Genomic DNA, 25,169 nt, shown 5'->3' with positions numbered 1-25,169 from the left:
TAGATCCTCGAACAGAAGTGAGGTAACTTGTGGTTGAGAGGCGAGGCGAACAGATCTATCTGAGGAGTCCCCCACCGAAGAAACATCTGGCGCAGAGTCTGGGAATGAATTGACCACTCGTGCACCTGAAGAAGGCAACTCAACCTGTCCACCAGACAGTTGTGCTCGCTCTGGATGTAAACCGCTCGAAGGAAAATGTTGTGGTGTAACGCCCACTGCCAAAGACGCAGAGCTTCCTTGCAAAGGGACACAGAACCCGTTCCCCCTTGCTTGTTGACATAATACATCGCCACCTGATTGTTGGTGCGCACCAGGACGACCTGATCCTGCAGCAGATGACGGAAAGCCATCACTGCGAGATAAATGGCCCGGAGCTCCAACAGATTGATGTGGCAGCGGCGGTCCGCTTCCGACCAGAGACCCTGAGTCCGAAGACATCGAGGTGAGCCCCCCAGGCGTACGCCAAGGAGTCCGTCGTGAGGATCTTCCAATGTGGAGGAATGAGAAAGAGCAATCCGCTGGAAAGATTGGAAGAGTTGGTCCACCAACGGAGCGAGCGTTTCAAAGAGGGAGTCACCACAACGTGTTGAGAAGTGGGATCCCGTCCTGCCGCCACTGAGACGCCAGAGTCCACTGAGGGACCCGAAGATGCAATCTGGCAAAGGGCGAACATGAACGGTGGAGACCATGTGTCCCAAGAGGATCATCATCTGCTTGGCCGAGACCGAAGACCTCGGGGAAACCTGCCAACTCAGCCGTACGAGTGCATCCTGTTGAGGCTGAGGCAAAAAAGAGCGGAGGCGAACCGTGTCCAGGACAGCCTCGATGAACTGCAGAGATTGAGAGGGGCACAGCTGGGACTTCGGGAAGTTCACCTCGAACCCCGGATGATGAAGGAAGATAATAGTCTGACGGGTTGCTGAAATAACCCCCTCCCTCGACAGGGCCTTTATAAGTCAGTCGTCGAGGTACGGGAAAATCTGTAGGCCCTGCGACCGCAAGGCTGCTGCCACAACCACGAGACACTTCGTGAACACCCGCGGGGATGAAGCAAGACCGAACGGGAGCACCCGGTATTGCAGATGTAAGTCCCTCACCTGAAACCGGAGGAACCGGCGACAGGCCAGATGTATAGGGACGTGAGTGTAAGCCTCCTTCAGATCGAGGGAACACAACCAGTCCTCCTCGTCTATCAAGGGATACAAGATAGGAAGCGAAAGCATCCTGAACTTTTCCCGAACGAGGAACCGGTTCAGCTTCCGAAGGACCAAGATGGGACAGAGGTCCCTGGTCTTCTTGGGAACCAGAAAGTACCGGGAGTAAAACCCCGAGCCCCGTTGATCCGGGGGGACCTCCTCCACCGCCGAAGGCAGAGGAGAGCCCGGGCCTCGAAGAGGAGTAAAGGAAGCTGTGCCTGAGCGGAAAGAGACCCTCCTGGAGTCCTGTCCTGTCCTGTCCCGGAAGTTCAGGGAATAACCTCTGAGGACCGAGAGGACCCAAGAGTCCGAGGTGATCCGCTCCCAGCTGTGATAGAAGACGGCAAGGCGACCTCCGATGGGAAGAGACAGGTCCCGGGCGGAGGGGGGCAGCTCCCTCCCGCCCAGACCGTCAAAAGGACAGCACTGGCTTAGCCGCTGCAGGGGCCTGAGGCTTAGCGGGAGCCCTCTGCTGCTGCTGGCGCCGAGGGGGAGGCCTGGAAAAGGCCGGCGTAGACTTCTGTGGATACTGCCTGGGGGGGCATCCGATAGGCCTTGGGAGGGGTGGGCTTTGGCTTGGCCCGAACCAGGGAGGCAAAAGAGTGCTCATGCTCCGAGAGGCATTTGGTGGCAGCCTCGATAGAGTCATCAAAGAGCTCATTCCCCAAACAAGGAAGGTTAGCCAACCGGTCCTGAAGATTGGGGTCTATATTGACAATGCGGAGCCATGCCAAGCGGCGCATGGCTACCGCAAAGGCGGAGACCCTGGAGAAAAGTTCAAAGGCATCTTAAGCTGCGTGAAACATGTAAAGTCTCAGCTGCGAAAGAACCTCCACCAGCCGCCAAAACTCCCCACGGTGCTGGGCGGGCAAGTTATCCTGAAAGGCGGGCAAGGATTTGACCAAGAACTTGAGATAGGATGTGAACGTAAAGTTATAGTTCAAGACCCTGTTCGCCATCATTGAATTCTGATACAGGCGACGGCCAAACTTGTCCATAGTCTGCCTTTCCCTGCCCGGCGGGACCGCAGCGGACACCTTGGAAGGGTGAGACTTCTTCAGAGAGGATTCCACCATCAGAGACTGGTGGGAAAGCTGAGCCCTCTCAAACCCCGGGCAGGGGACAGTCCGGTACCAGGACTCCATTTTGAACGGGATGGCCAGGACCGCATACAGGGTTTCCAAATTGCGAAAAAAGGCCTGCAGCAAACCAGGTTCAAAGGGAGCCGCAAGGACTCCCTAGGGGGACCGGGAAGATCCAGCTCCTCCAAAAACTCCTTAGTGTATTTGGAGTCCACCTGGAGGTCAAGATGGAGAGCCTTCCCCATGTCCTGAACGAACCGAGTGAAGGAAGAGGGTCGCTGTCCGACAGACCCTCGAGAGGGGTAGTCGAGCGCGACCTCACAGCAGCAGAAAAGGAGGGCGAAGCCGCCCTAGAATAGTGAGGCGGCTTATCCGTGTCCATATGCCCCGAAGCAGAGGAAACCCCGCTAGGAGAACGGGGCGGGGTTGAGGATAGCTTCCGCCGCGAGGTCCCAGGAGGGGAGGACCCGGGGGACTGAGGCACCGAGGCCCGACGCCGCCGAGGCGACAAGCCACGGGAAGAGGAGGGAGAATCCCTCGCAACCGGCACCTCCCGGCGCAGAGCCCCAGACTAGGAAGGGGATCTCAACAACCGGGGGTTGGACAAAGTCAAGTCCGAGACCCGAAGAGATCCCGCCGTGCACAGGCCCGGAGACCGACCCTGTCTCGGGGAAGAATCCCAGGGCCGCTTCGACATCCGTCGAGATGAGGTCGAGGGGCGTCGAGACTAGCGGCTCGACCTTGGGTGCCCTGAGGGCGAGGAGCGCCTCGAAGGGAGAGGCGAGGAATCCGAGGACGAAAGACGTCGGGACCGACGCACCTTGCTCCGGCGGCCTGCAACACAACGCTCAGGCTGCTCCACTCACGCGGTCAGGGTCGGGGCCAAGCGAGCCAGGGCCGAGGAGAGTTCCGAGGAAATCAGAGCTTTGAGCATTTCTTGGAACATGGGCACCGAGACCATACTAGGCCTATCAGGTGCAGCAGTGCATTTCACCGAGGGCGACCTCGAAACTGAGTATTCCCGAGTGGTGGAAGCATGCTTAGGCTGCTTGGAGGGTCTCGTTGAAGCCAGCAGGGCTACATTCGCCACCTGGACGGCCGGAGACTCTGAGATTGGCTTCTTCACTAGCTCTAACCCTGAAGGAGGAAGAGGGGACTTACCTGGAGCCGAGGTCTTCAAGGTCGAAGGCGCCGATCCCTTTGAGACCGAGGGCAACTAGGCCGGGGCCAAAGCGAGGTCCGACTCCACCACAAAAAGTTCCGCCATGCGGACCCGACGACGATGAAGAGCCCGGGACTGAAAAGTCGCACACCTGGGGCAAGAGTCCGTCGGATGATCAGCCCCCAGGCACAGGATACACCAGTGGTGCGGGTCGGTCAGGGAAAGCAGCCGACCGCACTGCGAGCACTTTTTAAACCCAGAGAGAGGCCGGGACATAAGTAAGGACAGGCCGCGGCCACACGAGGTCAGGCGGCCACGGCAACCGGGAGCCCCCGGTGCCGAACCGAAAGGAAAAAATCGAAAGAACTCAACAAGAAAACAAGAAACAAAGCCACACAGAAATTCCCGAATAAAAACAAAGAAGCCGCGGTGCAAGAAAGGAACTTTGAAAGGAGAGAGAAAAAAGACAGGGCTTTCTGGCTCCACAGAAAACTAAGAACTGAAGACCACGAGGAGGGGATACGCCCTTTAGTGGAGCAGGAAGGCACACACATGCGTGGTGCAGCACCAGCAAACTTGAAATCTTCAATCAAGTTTGCTTGAAAAGCTGTCCGCGACGGGGCTCCGTGGATGATGTCACTCACATGTAGATAATATGCTGCCTGCTTGTCCTGGGATAATAAATAAATAAAATAAAACAGGGAATCCAGCTCGCCACCAAGCCGGTCCAGGAGTCAATCTCATACCTCCTCCATGATTTAGAGGAATGCAGCAAGCACCTCTTCAAGACAACCTTTGAATTATTTGAAACATCCAGCCGCACTGGGGGAACAGCTGTTCCTGCCCAGCACTTAGCTTAGCTTTGTGCCCGGGTGCTCCATGATGAGAGTCTCTAGCAAATGAACAGCATGTACAGAGGTTAACCTGTTCAGGAACAAGGTTACGGAGACAGTCAATGGCACCAAAGATGATTGCACCACTCTCAAAACCCTCGCCTCCAACGGCTTATAACGCTGGGCACACCCATGAAGACACCAGAGGAACCAACCTCACATGTCTTTCACCGCCCCCAAGTGATAGCCCAGAACACCACACTGGCAGCAGTCTGTGCCTCAGCGCTCGCAACATTAATATAACTGCTACGCAAACAAGCGCTGCCCGAGGGACAGGGACAATCAAGGGCAGCCCTATCCCCAAAACAAAAACAGAACCTTTGACCGCCTTCCGGCCCAGCAGGGGCCAGGGGAGGCAGGATCAGATTGTTTGCGAAGGCTTGGCTCAGGATCACCACAGACCAGTGGGTCCTCAGCATCATCAAGCAGGGATACCAAATTTGTCTCCACTCCTGTCCCCCGAGTGGGCGGGGCACCCTTCATCTGATGACCCAATGCAGGGCACCCTTCATCTAACAACCCAATTTTCCTGCAACAAGGAAGAGGACCTGCTTCAGGCAGAATCAATAGAGGCGGTGCCAACCAGAGGAGATCACCAAGAGATTTTTACTCCAGGAACTTCCTCGTTCCCATGGACAAGGACAAACGCTCGATCCTGGATCTCTGCAAGCTCAACAAGTACATACACAAGGAACGATTCCGGATGCACTCTCTGGGCACAGTCTTGCCCCTGATACAGCCCAACACCTCTATGGACCTACAGGACACCTACATCCATGTGCCTACCCATCCAGCCCACAGGAAGTATCTTCGCTTCAGGATTCGAGAGAGACACTTCCAGTACAAGGCCCTACCCTTTGGACTATCGACAGCCCCAAGAGTGTTCACAAAATGCGTGGCTGTGGCAGCAGTACATCTTCGCCTGCAGGGAGTATGCCTATCTCGACGATTGGCTGATAGTGGCCCGCTCACCAGGGGAGGCCCAGGCAGCCCTGACAACCACCATAACCCTCCTCCAAGGACTGGGGTTCCTCATAAACTACAAAATATCCCACCTGATACCCAACCATAGGATGGTTCATCGAGGCAGTCATCGACACCACACAGACCAAGGCCTTTCTACCGGACTGCCAGATCGATGCTATGACATCCCTGGCCCAGCGCATCTCTGCCAGCAGCTCATCGTCAGCACACTCCCTCCTGCGTCTCATGGGCCACATGGCGGCTGCGGTCTTTGTTGTCCAGCACACCAGACTACACATGAGACCCCTGCAATGGTACCTTAGACGTCACTGGAACCAGCATACCCAACCACTGACCACCTAGATACCCATTTGCCAACCCATACACAAGACATAAGAAGTGCCTCCGCCGGGTCAGACCATAGGTCCATCCTGCCCGGCAGTCCGCTCCCGCGGCGGCCCAAACAGGTCATGACCTGTCTGAATCACCAGAAGGGGCTCCCTTGCCACCTTGGTTTCCCATCGAAGTCCTAACCCTCCGGTCTTGCACATGCACGACCTGGTTGGGTTTCTATACTTATTACCTGGTTAGCTTTCTATACTTGTGTTACATCCCAGCTCCTCCCTCAGTATCCCACGATCCCTTTATCCCTCAGGAATCCGTCCAATCCCTGTTTGAATCCCTGTACCGTACTCTGCCTGATCACTTCCTCCGGTAGCGCATTCCAAGTGTCCACGACCCTTTGGGTGAAAAAAAACTTCCTTGCATTTGTTTTGAACCTATCTCCCTTCAGTTTTTCCGAATACCCCCTCGTACTTGTCCCCTTCAGTCTGAAGAATCTGTCCCTATCCACCCTCTCTATGCCCCTCATGATCTTGAAGGTCTCTATCATATCTCCCCTGAGCCTCCTTTTTTCCAGAGAGAAGAGACCCAGCCTATCCAACCTCTCGGCGTATGGGCAGTGTTCCCTTTTACCAGTTTCGTTGCTCTTCTTTGGACTCTCTCAAGTACCGCCATGTCCTTCTTGAGGTGTGGTGACCAATACTGAACGCAGTATTCCAGATGTGGACGCACCATCGCTCGATACAATGGCATGATGACTTCCCGCGTCCTGGTTGTTATGCCCCTCTTTATGATGCCCAGCATCCTGTTGGCTTTTTTCGAGGCTGCTGCGCACTGTGCAGATGGCTTCAGTGATGCATCCACCAGCACACCCAAGTCTCTCTCAAGTCTGCTGTCTCCCAACAATGCCCCCCCCAATTTGTAGTTGAACAACGGGTTCTTTTTCCCTATATGCATGACTTTGCATTTTTCCACGTTAAAGCGCATTTGCCATTTGTTTGCCCAGTCTTCCAGCTTGTCCAGGTCCCTTTGCAGGTCCTCACACTCCTCCCTGGACCTAACTCTGCCGCACAGTTTGGTATCATCTGCAAATTTTATAATCTCGCACTTTGCCTCCTTTTCCAGGTCATTGATAAATATGTTGAAGAGTAACGGCCCCAGCACCGATCCCTGTGGCACACCGCTTGTGACTCCCCGCCAGTCAGAATATTGGCCCTTCACTCCGACCCTCTGCAGTCTACCCGACAACCAGTGCTTGATCCATCTGTGCACATCCCCTCCCACCCCGTGGTTCCACAGCTTCCTAAGCAGCCTTTCATGTGGCACCTTGTCGAAAGCCTTTTGAAAATCGAGGTAAATGATGTCTATGGGTTCCCCATTGTCCACCCGACTGCTTATTCCCTCAAAGAAGTACAGAAGGTTCGTTAGGCACGACCTTCCCTTACAGAATCCGTGCTGGTTTGTTCTCAGTAGGCCATTCCTCTCGATGTGCTCGCAAATGCCGTCCTTGATCATAGCTTCCACCATCTTCCCTATAATTGAAGTCAGGCTCACCGGCCTGTAGTTCCCGGGGTCACCCCTCGATCCCTTCTTGAAGATAGGTGTGACATTCGCCAATTTCCAGTCCTCTGGTACCTCACCAGTTTTCAAGGATAGGTTGCAAACATGCTGGATTGTGCCCGCTATTTCTTGTCTTAGTTCCTTCAGAACCCTTGGGTGGATCCCGTCCGGGCCCGGTGATTTACCGCATTTTAACCTGTCTATCTGTTTGAGGACATCCTCCTTACTTACCTCTACGTGCTCCAATTTTTCGGCCTGTTCCCCACTCATGAGCTCCTCTGAGTCTTCGCTCATGTGTCTTCGCTCGTGAAAACCAACGAGAAGAACGTGTTCAACCTCTCAGCTACCTCTTTATCCTCCTTAATCACTCCCTTCCTATCCCCATCGTCCAACGGCCCCACCTCCTCTCTCGCTGGTCGCATCCCCTTTACGTAACTGAAGAATGCCTTGAAGTTTTTCGCCTCCCTGGCCAGCCCCTCTTCGTATTCCCCTTTCGCTTTTCTAACCTCTCGGTGGCATTCCTTTTGGCATTTCCTGTGCGCCTGGTGATTTTCCTCCGTTGGATCCTTTTTCCATCTCCAGAAGGATACTTTTTTGTCATTTATTGCCCTCTTTACTTCAGTTGACATCCAAATCGGGTCCTTTGATCGCTTGTTCTTGCAGCCTTTCCTGAAACTGGGGACGTACATTCTTTGTGCTTCCTGCAGGGTGTCCCTGAATAGGGTCCAGGCGCTTCCCACAGTCTCCATCCTAAAGATGTTTCTGAGCTTCCTCCCCACCATTTCCCTCATAGCAACATAGTTCCCTTTCTTGAAGTTGAGCGCAGTTGTTGCGGTCCTCCTTACTATGGGTGTCCCCCTTTCTAATGTGAATCTGATCGCGTTGTGATCACTGTTGCCTAGTGGTCCTCCCACTTTTACCCCTCTTGCAGGCCCCCCTAATCCATTTAGGATGAGGTCAAGAGTAGCACCCCCTCGCGTCGGTTCTTTGACTAGTTGCTCCATGAAGCAGTCCCTCATAGCTTCTACAAATCCTGTTTCCCTAGTGCAGTTGGAGTGACCCGTACTCCAGTCTATTCCCGGGTAGTTGAAGTCCCCCATCACTGTTACACTTCCAGTCCTGCATTCCTGAATCAGTTCCGCTTCCAAGTCGTGTCCGACACCTTCTGGCGTACGCTTCACTGTTGGATGGCCTGAGATAACTTAGCGAAGGGGAAATCATTCAGACCACCACCTCACCAGCTGGTGGTCACCACGGATGCCTCCAAACATGGATTGGGGGCACACCTTCTCCATCTTCGCACAGGGGACACATGGTCTGCCCAGGCGTCCTCACTCCATATCAACCTACTGGAACTCAGTGCCATAGGAAATGCCCTCAAAACCTTCAAACAATGGGCGACAGACAGGACAGTCCTCATCCAAACACACAACCAAGTGGCCATGTACTACATCAACAAGCAGGGAGGGACAGGGTTAGCCTCGCTCTGCAAGGAAACTTGCCGCATATGGGAGTTTGTCAACTCCATTCAATGCCTCATCCAGGCAACCTACCTCCCGGGGGAGCAGAACGACCTGGCAGACAGCCTCAGCTGCCAGCTGGATCCCTACGAGTGGTCTCTCAACCCTGCGGTGACGATCTTCAGCACCTGGGGCACACCGAGCATCGACCTGTTTGCAACAGAACTGAACTCAAAATGCACGACCTTCTGCTCAAAGAGACCGACCCATCGCCGTCTCAGCCCCGACGGTCTGTCTCTGAGTTGGAACCACGGACTCTTATACGCCTACCCGCCAACACCTCTCATACCCAAAGTCCTGCAGAAGATCCTTCAGGACAGAGCAACGGTGATCATGATTACCCTATTCTGGCCCCGGCAACCATGGTTCTCGTTCCGGCAACAGATAGTGGTTCACCCACCTCTCCGCCTCCCGATCAGCGCAGATCTCATAACACAATACGGGAGCTCTACTCTCCACCACAACCTGCGTTCCCTAGCCCTGACTGCATGGATGTTGAGAAGATGAACCTATCACAAGACGTGGAGCACATTCTTATGGCAGCCAGAAGACCTTCAACCAGAAAATGCTATGGGTTGAAATGGAGAAAGGTTTCGCTACTGGTGCACAGGCACGCAGCGAGATCCCTACAACTGCCCCATACCGGACATCCTGCAGTGCCTACTGAGCTTATCTCAGGAGGGCCTAAAACCCATTTCCATCAAGGTCCACCTAAGTGTGATCGCAGTGTACCACACTGGCTTAGACAACACACCAGTGTCGGGGCACCCAGTAATCGCAAAATTCATGAAGGGACTGTCCAATCTGCACCCACTGGTCAGACCACCACTGCCCGGATGGGACCTCAACTTGGTGCTTCATCAGCTCACTCTCGACCCCTTTGAACCTTTGGGGGAGGCAGATCCCAGATTCCTTGTCTGGAAAACCCACTTCCTGACCTCCATCGCGTCGGCCAGATGTACCAGCGAGATCCAGGCCCTGGTCCATCCCCCCCCCCCCCCCGACACACTCCTCCATGAGGACAGGGTGGTGCTCAGAACCCACCCCTCATTCTTGCCGAAGGTGGCTTCAGCGTTCCTCATCAACCAGTCTATCATCCTCCCTGCACTCTACATCCCCCCACAGGGAGGCTCACAGCCACCTCAGTGACACCTCCTGGACTGTGTGTGGGCCCTGATTACCTACATCAACAGGACGCAATGGACCAGACAAACCTCACAACTGTTCGTCTCCTACGACCAAAACAGACCAGGACTGCCAGTCACAAAACGCACGCTCTCGCGCTGGATATCCCATTGCATCTCCTTCACCTATAGAAGAGCGCAATATGAACTGCTGGTGGGAGTCCATGCCCACCAGCTCAGAACCGTAGCCACCACTCCAGCTCATCTACACCACACACCAATAGAGGACAGCTGCGATACAACCACTTGGTCCTCCATGCACACCTTCACCAAGCACTACTGCCTCGACATAGCATTCCACGCCCCAAATGCATTCGGCTGAACAGTCTTGCAAGCGGCCCTTCCCTCTCGGAAGGGACAGTAATCACTAGCACAGCCTTGACAAACATTGATCAAGTAGGGTGTTATAGATATTGATTAAATAGGTCTTCCAGTAATGCCTGTCTAGACTGAATGTTGAATATGCAAGTATGAATAGTCACATGCAAGTATGAATTGTCACTGTTGACCAGTTGGTTTCTCACTGTTCATTGATTGTTATTGACCAGTTTCACTGTTCTGTGAGTATTATTGCCCAGTTAACACAGCACTTTATCAAAAACCTTGTTTGCACAACTTAACCTGCTTTGTCCGATTACCCTGCCCGGCATGGCCTCCACAGCCAGATGAGGGATGCACAGAGCGCTAAGGCATAGATCCAATCGGTACATCCCTCAGCTAGGGAGTCACCCATATATGGCTGGCTCATCCTGCTTGTCCTAGGAGAAAGTGTAGTTACTTACCTGTAACGTAGATTCTCCGTGGACAACCCATCCGCCTCACCATACGGCCGACCTGGCCACAGATAGGAACATCCTGGGGATTAGGGGGATGCAGGGGGAAATGGGTAGTGCTCGGGCATGCCCAGTGGGGCCCGGGCACTGCATGTGCTCAGAGAGAGAGAGAAAAAAAAAATCTCTCTGAGCTATTGGAGAGCTTATCCGCAAATTGGGAGCTGTTGGGACTGACTATCCTGCTGTCCACAGAGAACCTAAGTTACAGGTATGTAACTACACTGTTCCTGGAAACTATAGGTGATTGTTTCCTGGAACAACTTGTCAAGGAAAACACGAGAGGAAAAATGGAGGCTGCTGACCCCTGGTGGTAATCATGTAGTACTACTGCCTGAGGTCAGCAGCTGCTATTTTGAATCTACAGCTATGCTGGGCAGGAGCAAATGGAGGATACTTCTGTCCAGACCCAATAACTGACCCCTGGGGTAAGTTGTATGAATTTGGAGAGAATCTGGGAGGGGAAAGGAGGGGAGGGCTGGTTGGAGGAGTATGGCTGCAGAAAGGGGGAAATGCCCTTAGGGGGATTTGAGTGGGTATTTAGGGGGGGGGGGAGAGGGGAGCTGAATGGGAGGGGCATAAAGCAGAAGCAGCCCAAGGCAGCTATACTATCATACTGCTAATTGCTCTGCTGTATCTACTGCTTCCTTCTGAAGTGGCAGTATTTACAACAGCAGTCTTGACAGCTAATGTGTGATCATGACCCATATGCTAGGTGTCACTGATTGCCACATTTCTGTTCTGCCCTAGTCACACCTACTTTCCATCTCTACCAGCTTTTGTGGAATTTTTAACACACTGGCTGTTTTAACACACTGGCTAACATTTAATATGAGGTAAAACCCATGCTAGTATCTTAATGCAGCAAAATAAATGTGAGAAGTGAAATAGAAATAACCTTAATAAGGTTATAATTGATGTTAATTGTTGCAGAATGTAATAACCCATAAATTCCAGTAGAGAGAATTTGTTTAATAGCTGTAAGAATTATTGCTGAATCTGAAGAAGGGAGGGGGGCATTCCTAGGATAATATTTGATACTGTATGAACACAATGCCTACAGTCAAGCAAAATATAGAATCCAATGGCTCAGCATAACTAACCACAGGAGCTATTGTTCAAGTAACCAGCCTAAGTACGTAACATGAGGGGCAAGCATGTGAGGGGAAGAATAAGTGCCCAAATATGGGCAATTGTAACTAGAGTCAGAGGTCTGAGTAATAAGAGTAGTGGGAAAAGTAATTAGGGGCAGGGAGACAGGAAGTAGTCAAGAAAGGATTTGATAGGTTGTGAACAGCCCTTGCTACATCCAATGATTAGGCAGGCAGGAGGGATTAAGAAATGTGTGATGTAACTATAAAAACAATTGATGTATTGAACTTGGTGTGCCTACTTTGTCATTCTTTTGATGCAAATTGGACATCCTTTCTGGCCAGGAAGAAAATTAACAATTCCTCTGTTTTACCAAAGACTTCTGGAGTTTTCACTGTGATGTGATGTGTTTCTTATATAGATATTTTAATAACTCAGGTTAAAGTATAATAACCCATCTTAATGGTAGTCCACATTGATCACTTTCCACCTAAGTGGCTTAGTTATCAACGTGGGCTATTACTTAAGGCATGTTATTGTATTTTACCATTAACCTGTCTTAACGGTAGTCCATGTTGATAACTTCATCCTCCCTAAATTCCAATATTTTTCCTGAAACTTGAAGTCTCACCTTGCTGTAGGTTGTGCATATTTCTGTCTGTATAGCAGCACTTTCTGCAAATAGAAAAAAACATTTTATTTTAGGTGAATTTTACAATACAATAAACCAATTTCTAGACCGCATAATCAGGAAGTTCAATGCAGTTCACAAGAGAGTAATAAAAATACAAAGGAATAAGCAAGTAGAAAAAAACTAGTTACCTATGAACTTATTAAAAAGATAAGTTTTTAATTGCTTTCTAAACTGAAGATATGAATGAGAGATGGAAAAGAGGTGCCTGAAATCACAATTGTAAAAAACAGCTTCAAAAGAGAATAGACGCTCATGGAATTTTTTGTATTTACAGCCATTAGCTGGTGAAAAGACAAAGAAAGTGTGAGTTTTTCAAGGGGTTCTTCTGTAATGAAAAGACAAATAGATCAATCAGATACTGTGGTGCTCAACCAGTAGCAACTTTGTAGTAGAAGCAGCCTAATTTGAAAATAACGCGCGCTTTCACAGGAAGCAAGTGAGAATCTCGGTATAAAGGAATAACATGATAGTATTTCTTTTGGTTGTATATGTTTAATTGCAGTATTCTGAATAATACGCAATCTTGAAATGTTTTTCTTGAGGCCAACAAGGTATATTATATTAGAAGAGTCAAGCTGGCTGAAGACCAGAGACTGGCTTAGGGATCAGAATGCTGAAGCATCGAAATAAGACCTGAGCGTGCGCAATTTCCATAACATGAAGAAACCCTTTCGGACCACAGCATCAACTTGATATTTCATAGTTAAGTTAGAAACATAGAAACATAACGGCAGATAAAGGCCAAATGTCCCATCTAGTCTGCCCATCCATAGTACCCATTATCTCTTTCTCTCTCTGAGAGATCCCACGTGCCTATTCCAGGCCACAGTCTGTTTCCACCACCTCTTATGGGAGACTGTTCCATGCATCTACTACCCTTTCTGTAAAAAAGTATTTCCTCAGATTACTCCTGAGCCTGTCACCTCTTAACTTCATCCTATGCCCTCTCATTGCAGTTTCCTCTCAAATGAAGAGACTCGACTCATGCGTATTTAAATGTCTCTATCATATTTTCCCTCTCCTGCCTTTCCTCCAAAGTATACAGATTGAGATCTTTAAGTCTGTCCCCATACGCCTTATCATGAAGACCACACACCATTTTAGTAGCCTTCCTCTGGAACGACTCCATCATTTTTATATCTTTTTAAAGGTGCGGCCTCCAGAATTGTACACAATATTCTAAATGAGGTCTCCCCAGAGTCTTATATAGAGGTATCAATACCTCATTTTTCCTACTGGCCATACCTCTCCCTATGCAACCTAGCATCCTTCTAGCTTTCGCGTCACCTTTTCAACCTGTTTGGCCACCTTAAGATCATGACATACAATCACACCCAAGCGGGGGGGGGGGGGTGTGAGGGGGAGCGGTCCGCCCCGGGTGCAGTCTTAGGGGGGGTGCATAGCCGGCCCGGTCCCTATCACGCTCCCACCCTCCCAGCAAGAGCAGCAAACCTCCCTCCAGTAGCCCCAATCAACATCCAGCATGTTAAAATCACCTATTAGCAAGACTTTCCCTTTTTTAGATATATTCTGAATGTCTACTATTAAATCTCTAGCTACTTTTTCCGTCTGTGAAGGAGGCCTGTATATCACACCAATGTAAATATATTCACCATTCCCTATTTCCAAATTGATCCACAGTGCCTTGCCCTGCAGATCCTGCAATTATGTGGCTTTAACATGATCGTTAACATATAACTCTACTCCTCCTCCTTGTCTTCCTACCTGTCTTTCCTGAACAGATTATAGCCAGGTATAATTACATCCCAGTCATGGTTCCCCGTGATCACCACTATATCCAACTCTCCTTTTTCCATCACAGCTTCTAGATCCAGAATCTTGTTTCCCATACTTCGAGCATTAGTATATATTACTTTACAGATATTGCCCCCTTTTCCTATCCGTGTAGAGATATTCAGTGATTTACTTACCTGAGGGCTTATACTCACCTGGGAGCTTTGATCACCCTGCCCCATCACTTCTAGTTGTGATTCCAAGTTTTTATCCAAGTTTATTATTAATTTGATATACCACCTTATCATTTATTTCAGGATGGTTACACAATAAAAATTAGGGTAATACAAATAATACATTAAAAAAAAGCCCATTAACATAAAAGGAATAAAACAAGACACACGACTGGACAAACAGACACAAATGGAAAAATGGGAGAACTACAATAATATTACAATAATATTACAATAATATTATATTATTTAATATATTAAAGAAATGAAAAGATACCAGGAAAAGAACAAGAGAGTGGGGTTGTGACAAGTAGGTCCAAATCAAATGGACTAAGAAAGGTTTTAAAAATCCATAGGACACTTAAACTTGGAAAGCGTCTTTAAAGAGAAATGTCTTAAAAGATGACTTGAATTTCTCAAGGGTTGTTATCTCTCTTAACGTGTTTGGTACTGAGTTCCAAAGGGTTGGGGTGACTACATAAGAATTGCCAATGCTGGGTCAGACCAGTGGTCCATCATGCCCAGCAGTCCACTCACGCGGCAGCCCTCTGGCCAAAGACCAGCGCCCTGAGACTAGCCATTCCTGCGTACATTCTGGTTCAGCAGGAACTTGTCTAACTTTGTCTTGAATCCCTGGAGGGTGTTTTCCCCTATGACAGACTCCGGAAGAGCGTTCCAGTTTTCTACCACTCTCTGGGTGAAGAAAAACTTCCTTACGTTCGTACGGAATCTATCCCCTTTCAATCCCCTTTCTCCTCTCATTCTCCCTACCTTGCAGAGGGTGAACAACCTGTCCTTATCTACTAAGTCTATCCCCTTCAGTACCTTGAATGTTTCAATCTCCTCTGTTCGAGGGAGAAAAGTACCAATTTCTCTAATCTTTCACTGTACGGCAACTCCTCCAGCCCCTTAACCATTTTAGTCGCTCTTCTCTGAACCCTTTCGAGTAGTACCGTGTCCTTCTTCATGTACGGCTATACACAGTGCTATACACAGTACTCCAGGTGAGGGTGCACCATGGCCCGGTACAGCGGCATGATTACCTTCTCCAATCTGTTCGTGATCCCCTTCTTTATCATTCCTAGCATTCTGTTCATCCTTTTTGCCGCCGCCGCACATTGCATGGATGGCTTCATCAACTTGTTGATCAGAACTCCCAAGTCTCTTTCCTGGGAGGTCTCTCCAAGTACTGCCCCGGACATCCTGTATTCGTGCATGAGATTTTTGTTACCGACATGCATCACTTTACACTTATTTATGTTGAACCTTATTTGCTATGTTGATGCCCATTTCTCTAGCTTGATTATGTCACGTTGCAGATCTTCGCAATCCCCCTGTGTCTTCACTACTCTGAATAACTTCGTATCGTCCGCAAATTTAATCGCCTCACCTCGTCGTACCAATGTCCAGATCGTTTATAAAGATGTTGAAGAGCACGGGTCCAAGCACCGAGCCCTGCGGCACCCCGCTGGTGATGCTCTTCCAGTCCGAGTATTGTCCATTTACCCCTACTCTGTTTCCTATGCTCCAGCCAGTTTTTAATCCACGTGAGTATTTCACCCTCAATTCCATGGTTCGCAATTTTCCGAAGTAGTTGTTCATATGGAACCTTGTCAAACGCCTTCTGAAAATCCAGATATACAATGTCGACCGGCTCGCCCTTGTCTATCTGCCTGTTTACTACCTCAAAGAAGTACAGCAAGTTCATCAAACAAGATCTGCCTTTGCTGAAACCGTACTGGCTGGTCCTCATCAGACTGTGTCCGTCAAGGTGATCAATGATTTCTTCTTGTATTTATATAGTTCAGGAATGGGATTGCTAAAAGATTTTGATCAGAAGATCAAAGAACACATAATGAGGTATATGGAATCAAACGTCTATTGATAAATTCCAGCTGATTAGTGTTTCTTGTTTTAAAAATCAGTAATAGTGTTTTATAGGTAACTCGGTGATGGATAGGGAGCCAATGGGCTTTTATTAAAAGTGTAGTTACATGGTCAAACTTTTTGGCCTTTTACAGCATTGTTCTGGACTTTTTGTAGATGTCTTAACTCTTTTTTGGTCTAAAGCAGGGGTGTCCAACCTTTTGGCTTCCCTGGGCCGCATTGGCTGAAAAAAATGTTTCTGGAGCTGCGCAAATGCTGCAGTAAGACAGAGGAGGGAGCCAGCAAGGTGGTAAACACCCAGGGGCAGCAGAGGAAAACATTGCATTGCCCTCGACCGGGGCTGCACAAAATACTTCACAGGGCCGCATGCAGCCCTCGGGCCGCAGGTTGGACACCCCTGGTCTAATGTAACACCTAGTATTTTCAGTGTTCTCCCTAGCACCTTTTAGCCTTGCGCTCCGCCCAGCTAATTTAGGTCAGCGTCTGGCTGTCATTTCGGTTGCAAAATTGCCTAAGCCTGACCTTTTTTTTTTATTTTTTAAAGCGCCAGCAAGCGGGTTTTCAGCTTTACTTTTTAAAAAAAATTTCCTACTGCTGGTCAGTTGTTACGGTCGCAGTTGGAAGCAGGGGCTGCAGGCTCATTATGACAAGTGCGCCTCTTTCTGATTGGTTTTGCTTTATTATTCTGATTGGTTTCGCTCATTATGACCGAGTGCGCCTCTTTCTGCTGCTTATCCTGCAAGATAGGCTGGACATTGGTTCTCCTGCACAAAGTGAAACCAATCAGAAAGAGGAGAGATGGAAGCTAGTAGGTGCCTGCTTCAGTAACTGCTGCTGGCACACAGAAAAGGAGGGAGAAGGTGCCTAAGAGGAATAAAGCAGGTCCGAGAAATAGATTCGCTACATGCTAAGGCGGGAGATAGGGCAGGGAGGGAAGCTTACACTTGGTGTTCTTGCTTGCTTCAGGCCTTCCTCCTTTCTGTTTCCCGGCAGCGAGGAAGGCCAGAAGCAAGCAAGAGTATCAAGTTATAAGCTTCCCTCCGTCGCTGACCTATCTCCCGCCTTAGCCTGTAGCGAATCTGCTGACCGGGGGGGGGAGGGGAGGGGCCGACAGGGGGAAGCAAGAGAAACGCTGCTGCCGCACCTCATTTTTTTTTTTTGAATGGGGAGGTAGATCAGGAAGAGGAGAGGAAAAAGAGATGCCAAGACCATGGGAGGGAAGTTAAAGAGCTACAAGATCATGGAGGGGGATGGAGAGATGTCAGGGCATATGTGGGGGGTGGGGTGAGGAGAAGAAGACAGATGCCAGACCAGGGGAAAGGAAGGAAGGAGGGCTCTTGCTCACGTGACGATATTTTACGGCATCTTTGGAAAATCTAAAGAAGCATGGAAACCTGTGGGAAAGTAAACTTTTAAACTTGGCAGGGCTAAAACATTATCAAGTGTACCAATCTGATGAGTCGAATTATTTATTTCTTAAACGTCAGTATCTCGTTCAAGCTAAAAGGGAAAAAAAACAAAACACCCCAAGAACAGTAGAAAAATGTACAGGCTGTCAGTCAAGTTGAATTCTGTAGCTGCTGGAATATTATTTCCATGGTCGTCTTAAATGTGTTTTTAAAAATTATTTCATTTACTATTTTTGCTCTGTCTTCGCCGGTGTAATCAGGTCGGGCTACATTTGAGAGTCTGAGTAGGTTAGCAGCAGAAGGGTGGGAAAGTGCAGTTGAAATGGGACAATTCCTTGATTTCTCTTGGGTCGATACAGTATGCCACCTCACAATGACATTTTTTGTTAAGGTCACAGCTGCAGCAGCAAAAGTTTCCCTGTCCCACCTGTGCAAGGAATATTCCTAGGGGGTTTATGCAAAAATAAAAGTTCTGTGCAAAATCCTGTATGTTTTAATTGTAATAATTCTTTTTTTTTTTTTTTTTTTTTTTTTCTCCCTTGTTCTTCCCTGCCCTAGACTTGTGCCATACTCATTATTTTTCATCCTTTTCCAGCACAGTCCTTAAGGGCCAGTGTAATAAAATGTGGGAGGTTATTCTGAGTTCTGTACTAGTATAATAGGTGTCTACTAATTTTGCATAGTGGGATGGTGTAGTTTTTGCCCATTCTTGGCAGAATAGCCCAGTCTTGTTCAATTTGACTGAGGATTATAGCAATCTTGCAGTCCTGACACTAATTTTTTGTTAGATTCAGATGTTATGACTGGGCTAACCAATGACATTCACTTATGGTCTTTGACCTAAGGGCTGCCGTGCATGTGGAATGTTGGGCACGATGGACCACTGGTCTGACCCAGCAGCGGTAATTCTTATGTTCTTATAAATAAATGGCTAGATTGAACCTAATGACTTCATTAACGTATTTCCCTTTTTTAAACCTCTATACCAGTGTTCTTCAACCGCCGGTCTGTGAACCGGTGCCAGTCCACAGGGCCGGCACATGTATCAGGCCCCAGACAGTGCTCTTCAGTCACTGGTCCATGGTGCAATTGATGTGGCGTTGTCTTCGGGCCGGCTCCCTCTTTCTCAGTGCTGCAGTGCACAAAGCCGTGGCCAGAGGCTCCTGTGCACGTCCTGCGCCTGAACTGGAAGCCTTCTCTCTGAAGTTGCAACATCAGAGGGAAGGCTTCCAGATGAGGTGTGGGATGCGCGAGGAGCCGCTGCCCACGGCTTTGTGCACTGCAGCACTGAGGAAGAGGGAGCCGGCCCGAAGATAACACCGGGGAGCAGACCAGAAAGCAAGGTGGAGGGAGGGAGACAACAACAATAGGGGGGATGATTTTATTTTTTAATTTAGTAATTGAATTACATCTGCTCTCTGTTCAAGAAGAAATGCATTTGTTTCTTTTCCTCTGGGGTTGTACTGCATGCAGAGTCTTGCATTTTAGGGTTTGTATGTATATATTAGTACTTTTAGTTTTTGGTCTCGTATTTGCATGGGGTTATCTGTGTTCTGGTAGGAATGTTGAGAAGCATACAGTATGCTTTGTGTAGTTTAATTTTGTGGTTAACCATTATGTGTTATTAATATGATTATATTGTGTGTGTGAATGGAAAAAATGGTGGTACAATTAGTACTATTATGGGGGCGGGGTCTGGAGCGGAGATTGGTTAGAGCTAGGTAGGATCTGGCCCATGACTTAGCCCAGTGTTCTTCAACTGCCAGTCCACAAAATAATTATTTTATTTCCGCCGGTGTCAAAAGGTTGAAGAACACTGATCTCTATACCATTTGAAAGAGGACACATATCTAATTATTCACTTCTAGAATTGGATACTTCTTAAATTTAATAAAAATATTCTGGCACAAGTGTCAAACCTTATAAAAGGAAATCATATTGAGCATTTGAAAATAATCCTATATAATAAAACGCTAGCCGCGCATGCGCACTCAGACCTGCGTGATCTGTAATCCCTGATCCGTGATATGTAGGTCCGTGGCCAGAGTGCGTATGCGGCGGCTATACAAAGCGGGAGAAGAGAAGAAACAGACTCGAGCGCTTGTGGCCGATTCACGATGGGAGGATTGCGCTGCAGCAAAGTGCTGCATAGGTACTGGAGGGGGAGAGACATATCACTTCTGCACCGGTACAAACATCCCTCCAGCGTTGGCAGTCGCTGCACGTTAAACAAGCTGCTTCGCGACTTTCTCCTGCAGTTGAGTCTCTCTGCCGCATCACTGATGACGTCATCAATGACGCGACAGAGAGACTCCGGCAGAAGAAAGCCGAAGCAGCCTGTTTAGCGTGCTGCGGCTGCCAACGCTGGAGGGAGGTTTGATATTAAAGTCATCTTGCTGGGAGGGTCACAGAGTCAGCGGGGGTTGGGCTGGGAGGGGAGAGAAGCGTCTGCCTCGGGTGCTTCAGGCAGCAGCAGCGTTTACAATTCGCTGCTGTTGCTGGCTTCAGGCCTTCCTCTCTGGCCGGTCCTGCCTACTTCCTGTTTTCATGAAGACAGGACCGGCCAGAGAGAAAGACCTGAAGCCAGCAACAGCAATGAATTGTGAATGCTGCTGCTGACCAATGAAGTAGTTAAATGAGGAAAGGGAGCAGAAGGGGAGAGAAAGGCTTGGAGGGAAGGAGGAAGGTATGCCAGACCAAGGCAAAAGGAAGGAGGAGATGGAGAGAGGCCATATGGGACAGAGAGAGAGAGGGCGGACCCTGGATGGAAAGAGAAGAGAGGGCAGTGAATGAAAGGGGCAACATAGAGGGTGAACAGTATTCTAGCACCCGTTAATGTAACGGGCTTAATGACTAGTTAATAATAATTAACTAATAAAAATAGTACACATTTAATTTTCCCCACCATCAAATTTCCCCATTCCGCTCCACCCAGCTACTTTTTCATGCTACTCGGCTGGAAAAATTTCTGGGGAGAACACTGATTTTGATAGTGGAGTGGATCATATATTTTATGGAATTTATTATGAATGTGGCAGTGTGTGGCACAGTGGTTAAAGATACAGCCTCAGCACCCTGAGGTTGTGGGTTCAAACCCACGCTGCTCCTTGTGACTCTGGGCAAGTCATTTAATCCCCCCATTGCCCCAGGTACATTAGATAGATTGTGAGCCCGCCAGGACAGACAGGGGAAAATGCTTGAGTACCTGAATAAATTAATGTAAACCGTTCTGAGCTCCCTTGGGAGAACGGTATAGAAAATTGAATAAATAAAGAAATAAAATGAATCATAAGATGACTGTCGAGGAGAGGCAAAGAAAAATTTTGTATTGTCAGAATTTAACTTCAGTTTGAATTCTGACATCCAAGCCTCAATGGTGTCGAAAATAGCCTCAACGATATGGGTTATGTTTCTCAACGATGTTTTACAAAGGACTATAATAGTGATATTGTCGGCGTAACTAAACAATTTTACTCCAAATTTGGACAATCTTGGTCCAAGAGAAGAGAGAGAGACATTGAAAAGTGTTGGGGACAAGGGTGATCCTTGAGGAACTCTGCAAGGGTTTTCTATGATACAAAATTGACATCATCAACTCGAACTTGGTAAGTACATGATTCCAAGAATCCCTGAAACCATGAATAGACCCTTAGCATGGATAGCAATACCATCTAGGCATTCCAGGCATTTTGAGGTCAACTAGATCAAAGGCACTATTTAAATCAACTGTAGTACAAGTGCATTACTGCCTTTACTAAATAAATTGTGAAGGTAGTCCAGAATCGTAGCCATTACAGTTTCTGTACTGAATTTCAAAATTAATTTCTTTTTCTTTTTTAAAGATATGTTTCCTTATCCTTTTAACCTGTCTATACCATATTATATTCTATATCACACTGAGGAATAATTTTGTTGACATGGATCATATAGCAGTTACATACCGTAACAGATTTTATCCAGGGACAACAGGCAGCTATTCTTAACATATGGGTGATGTCATTCATGGTGCCAGTATGCGGACAGCTTCGCAAGCAGACTTGCTTGAAGAACTTTTAGAAAGTTCACGACTGTCACACTGCGCATATGCGAGTGCCTTCCCGCCTGACGCAGGGCACACATCTCCTCAGTTCAGATAGCTAGCAGAGAAGCCAACCAAGGGAGGTGGGTGGGTTGTGAAAATAGCTGCCTGCTGTCCCTGGATAACACCTGTTACGGTAAGTAACTGTGCTTTATCCCAGAACAAGCAGGCAGCCTATTCTCAACATATGGGTGACCTCCAAGCTAACCAGAATGTGATGGTGGGAGTGTTGGCATTTCAGGAAAATACATTTTGTAACACTGCCTGGCCGAAATGGCCATACTGTCTGGAAAAAGCATCCAATGAGAGGTGAAGGTATGAACCGAGGACCAAGTGGCAGCTTTACAGATTTCCTCAATAGGAGTAGATCTAAGGAAAGCTACTGATGCCGCCATGGCTCTGACTTTATGGACTGTGACTCGACTCTGTAGATGCAGTCCAGCCTGAGCATAGCAGAAAGGGATGCTAGCCGCTAACCAGTTGGAGATGGTGTGCTTGGAAATTGGATGGCCCAACTTGTTTGGATCAAAGGAGACAAAAAGTTGAGGTGCAGATCTGTGTGGCTTAGTTCTTTGCAAGTAGAAAGCCAGAGCACGCTTACAGTCCAGAGTATGAAGAGCTGTTTCTCCAGGATGAGAATGAAGCTTTGGAAAAAAACACTGGAAGTACAATGGATTGATTGAGATGAAATTCTGAACCCATTTTAGGTAAGAATTTAGGATGAGTATGGAGGACCACCTTGTCATGATGGAATACTGTGAAAGATGGGTCTGCAACTAAAGCTTGTAGCTCACTGACCCTGCGAGCAGACGTGAGAGCAATGAGAAAAACCACTTTCCAAGTGAGATATTTGAGATGAGCCGAAGCATTGGTTCAAAGGGAGGCTTCATTAATTGAGCAAGAGCAATATTGAGATCCCAAACCACTGGAGGAGGTTTGAGAGGTGGTTTGACATTGAAAAGTCCTTTTCATAAATCTGGAAACCACAGGATGAGCAGAGATGGGTTTCCCTTCGAAAGGCTGATGGAAAGCAGCAATTGCACTGAGATGGACTCGAATGGATGTTGATTTGAGGCCTGATTGAGACAAATGGAACAGGTAATCCAAAACTGAAGACAAGGAAGTAGATTGAGGCTCCTTGTGATGAATGGTGCACCAAGCAGAAAATCTAGTCCATTTCAGACTGTAGCATTGTCTAGTGGTAGGCTTCCTAGAAGCCTCTAAAATGTCCTGTAAAGATTGAGAACTGTAGAGTGGCAGTTAAGTTGAGAGGTACCAAGCTGTCAGGTGTAGAGACTGCAGGTTTTGATGAAGCAGAGCCCCTGACTCTTTGTAAGCAGAGAGGGAGAAACTGGTGGAAGCAGTGGCTCCCAGCTGCTGAGTTGAAGTAGAAGGGAGTACCAAGGTTGCCTGGGCCACCGAGGAGCTATCCGAATCATGGTGGCATGTTCTTGTTCGAGTTTGACGAGTGTCTTGAGAATGAGAGGGAATGGAGGGAACGTATAGAGAAACTGATTCATCCATTCCAGTAGAAAAGCATCTGCCTCTAGTCGATTAGGGGAGTATATCCTGAAGCAGAACTGAGGTAGTTTTTTGTTGTGGGGAGGCGCGATCTATCTAAGGAGTTCCCCACCGAGAAAAAATTGTGTTGAAGAGGCGAGGAATTGAGTGTCCATTCGTGAGGTTGTAGAAGACGACTCAATTTGTCCGCCAGACAGTTTTTCTCTCCTTGAATGTAGACAGCTTTCAGGAAGGTGCTGTGAAAGATTGCCCAACTCCAAACCTTCAGAGCTTCCTGGCAAAGAGGGAGAGATCCTGTTCCTCCCTGCTTGACATAGTACATGGCGACTTGATTGTCTGTCCAAATGAGGATTACTTGGTCGTGAAGAAGATGCTGAAAAGCTTTGAGAGCATTGAAGATCGCTCTGAGTTCCAACAGATTGATGTGACACTGACGATCCATGTTGGACCAATGGCCTTGAATACAGAGACCATCGAGATGAGCCCCCTAAGCGTAGGTCGAAGAATCTGTCATGAGGACCTTCTGATGAGGGGGCGTTTGAAACAGTAAACCTCTGGAGAGATTGGAAGAGAGCATCCACCAGTGGAGAGACTGTCTCAATAAAGAAAGTGTTGAGAGAGTTGGTCGAAAGCCTGAGATACCAGGATCCACTGAGGAATTCTGAGGTGAAGTCTGGCAAAAAGAGTCATGTGAACTGTAGAGGCCATGTGACCTAGGAGAACCATTATGTGTCTTGCTGACAGTGTAGAAAGGGATGACACTTTGTGACAAAGTTAAATGAAAGCATCCTGAAGCTGCTGAGGAAGGAATGCTCCAAGTTGCACAGTGTCCAAGACAGCTCCGATGAACTGTAGAGTTTGAGGGGGCTGTAGATGGGACTTGGGAAAGTTTATTTTGAACCCCAAACTTTGAAGGAACCAAATAGTCCATTGGGTCACTACAATGTTGAATCTTTGAGCCAGTCGTCATGTACAGGAACACCTGGAGACCATGGTTCCATAGAGCTGCTGCTACTACAACTAGATACTTGGTGAAAACTCTTGGGAGATGATGCCAGGCCGAAGCGTAGCACTCTGTATTGGAAATGCAGATTTCCCACCCGAAATCTGAGGAACTATTGAGAGGCTGGATGAATGGGAATGTGAGTGTAAGCCTCTTTGAGATCTAGAGAACAAAACCAATCGTTCTGATCTGGAAGGAGATGCCAAAGACAACATGCAGATTTTTTCTTTGACTAAAAATTTGGTTAGTGCTCTGAGATCCAAGACAGGGCGCAGATCGCCCGTCTTCTTCAGAACTAGGAAGTAACGGGAGTAAAAACCCCTGCTCTGCTGTTCCGAGGGAACTTCTTCGATGGCATGGAGATGAAGCAGAGCTTGAGCATCCTGAAGAAGAAGGGTGGTCTGCAAAGAATTGGAAGGATACTCTCTTGGAGGAAGATCTGCTGGAATCTGGAGGAAACGAAGAGAGTATCCTTCCTTGAGGATAGACAGCACCCAGAGATCTGATGTAAATCATCTCCCAGCGGTGGTAAAAATGATGGAGAGGTCCTCCAATGGGAAAGGGAGAGGACAGAGGCAGAACGATGGAGGTTATGCTCTGTATTAGATGGCAACAGGAGTCTGAGATTTTTGCTGCCTTTGCTGCTGTTGTTGTTTCTTAGGAGGCGCTCGTGTATAAGGAGCTGCTCTCTGTGGAAATCACCTTTGATAAGATGGAAGAGGCCTGATCCCTGTAGAGGTAGCAGGCTTAGGACGAATGATGGAAGCAAATGATTTCTCATTTCAG

The 25,169-nt window shown here is 48.3% G+C and overlaps 1 protein-coding gene across 12 annotated transcripts in view; it reads right to left on the bottom strand.

Annotated features, from left to right (window-relative positions):
- C4H16orf70 (chromosome 4 C16orf70 homolog) overlaps window positions 1-25,169 on the bottom strand; it is a 1,667,531-nt gene that overhangs the window by 546,804 nt on the left and 1,095,558 nt on the right. For all 12 annotated transcript variants that reach the window (XR_004539236.1, XR_004539235.1, XM_033942210.1 and 9 more), the window contains one exon: window positions 12,456-12,499. Coding sequence is in view for 10 of the 12 variants with exons in the window: in XM_033942210.1 (XP_033798101.1) it covers window positions 12,456-12,499 (44 nt within the window). In the remaining 2 variants the exon portion in view is untranslated. The remainder of the gene's footprint in view (window positions 1-12,455; window positions 12,500-25,169) is intronic.

This window comes from Geotrypetes seraphini, chromosome 4 (genome assembly GCF_902459505.1).
Source record: "Geotrypetes seraphini chromosome 4, aGeoSer1.1, whole genome shotgun sequence".
In the NCBI taxonomy this organism is placed as follows: Eukaryota; Metazoa; Chordata; class Amphibia; order Gymnophiona; family Dermophiidae; genus Geotrypetes; species Geotrypetes seraphini.
Note: the sequence above shows the minus strand (reverse complement) of the source record. Positions and strands in the feature narration are given on the sequence as shown.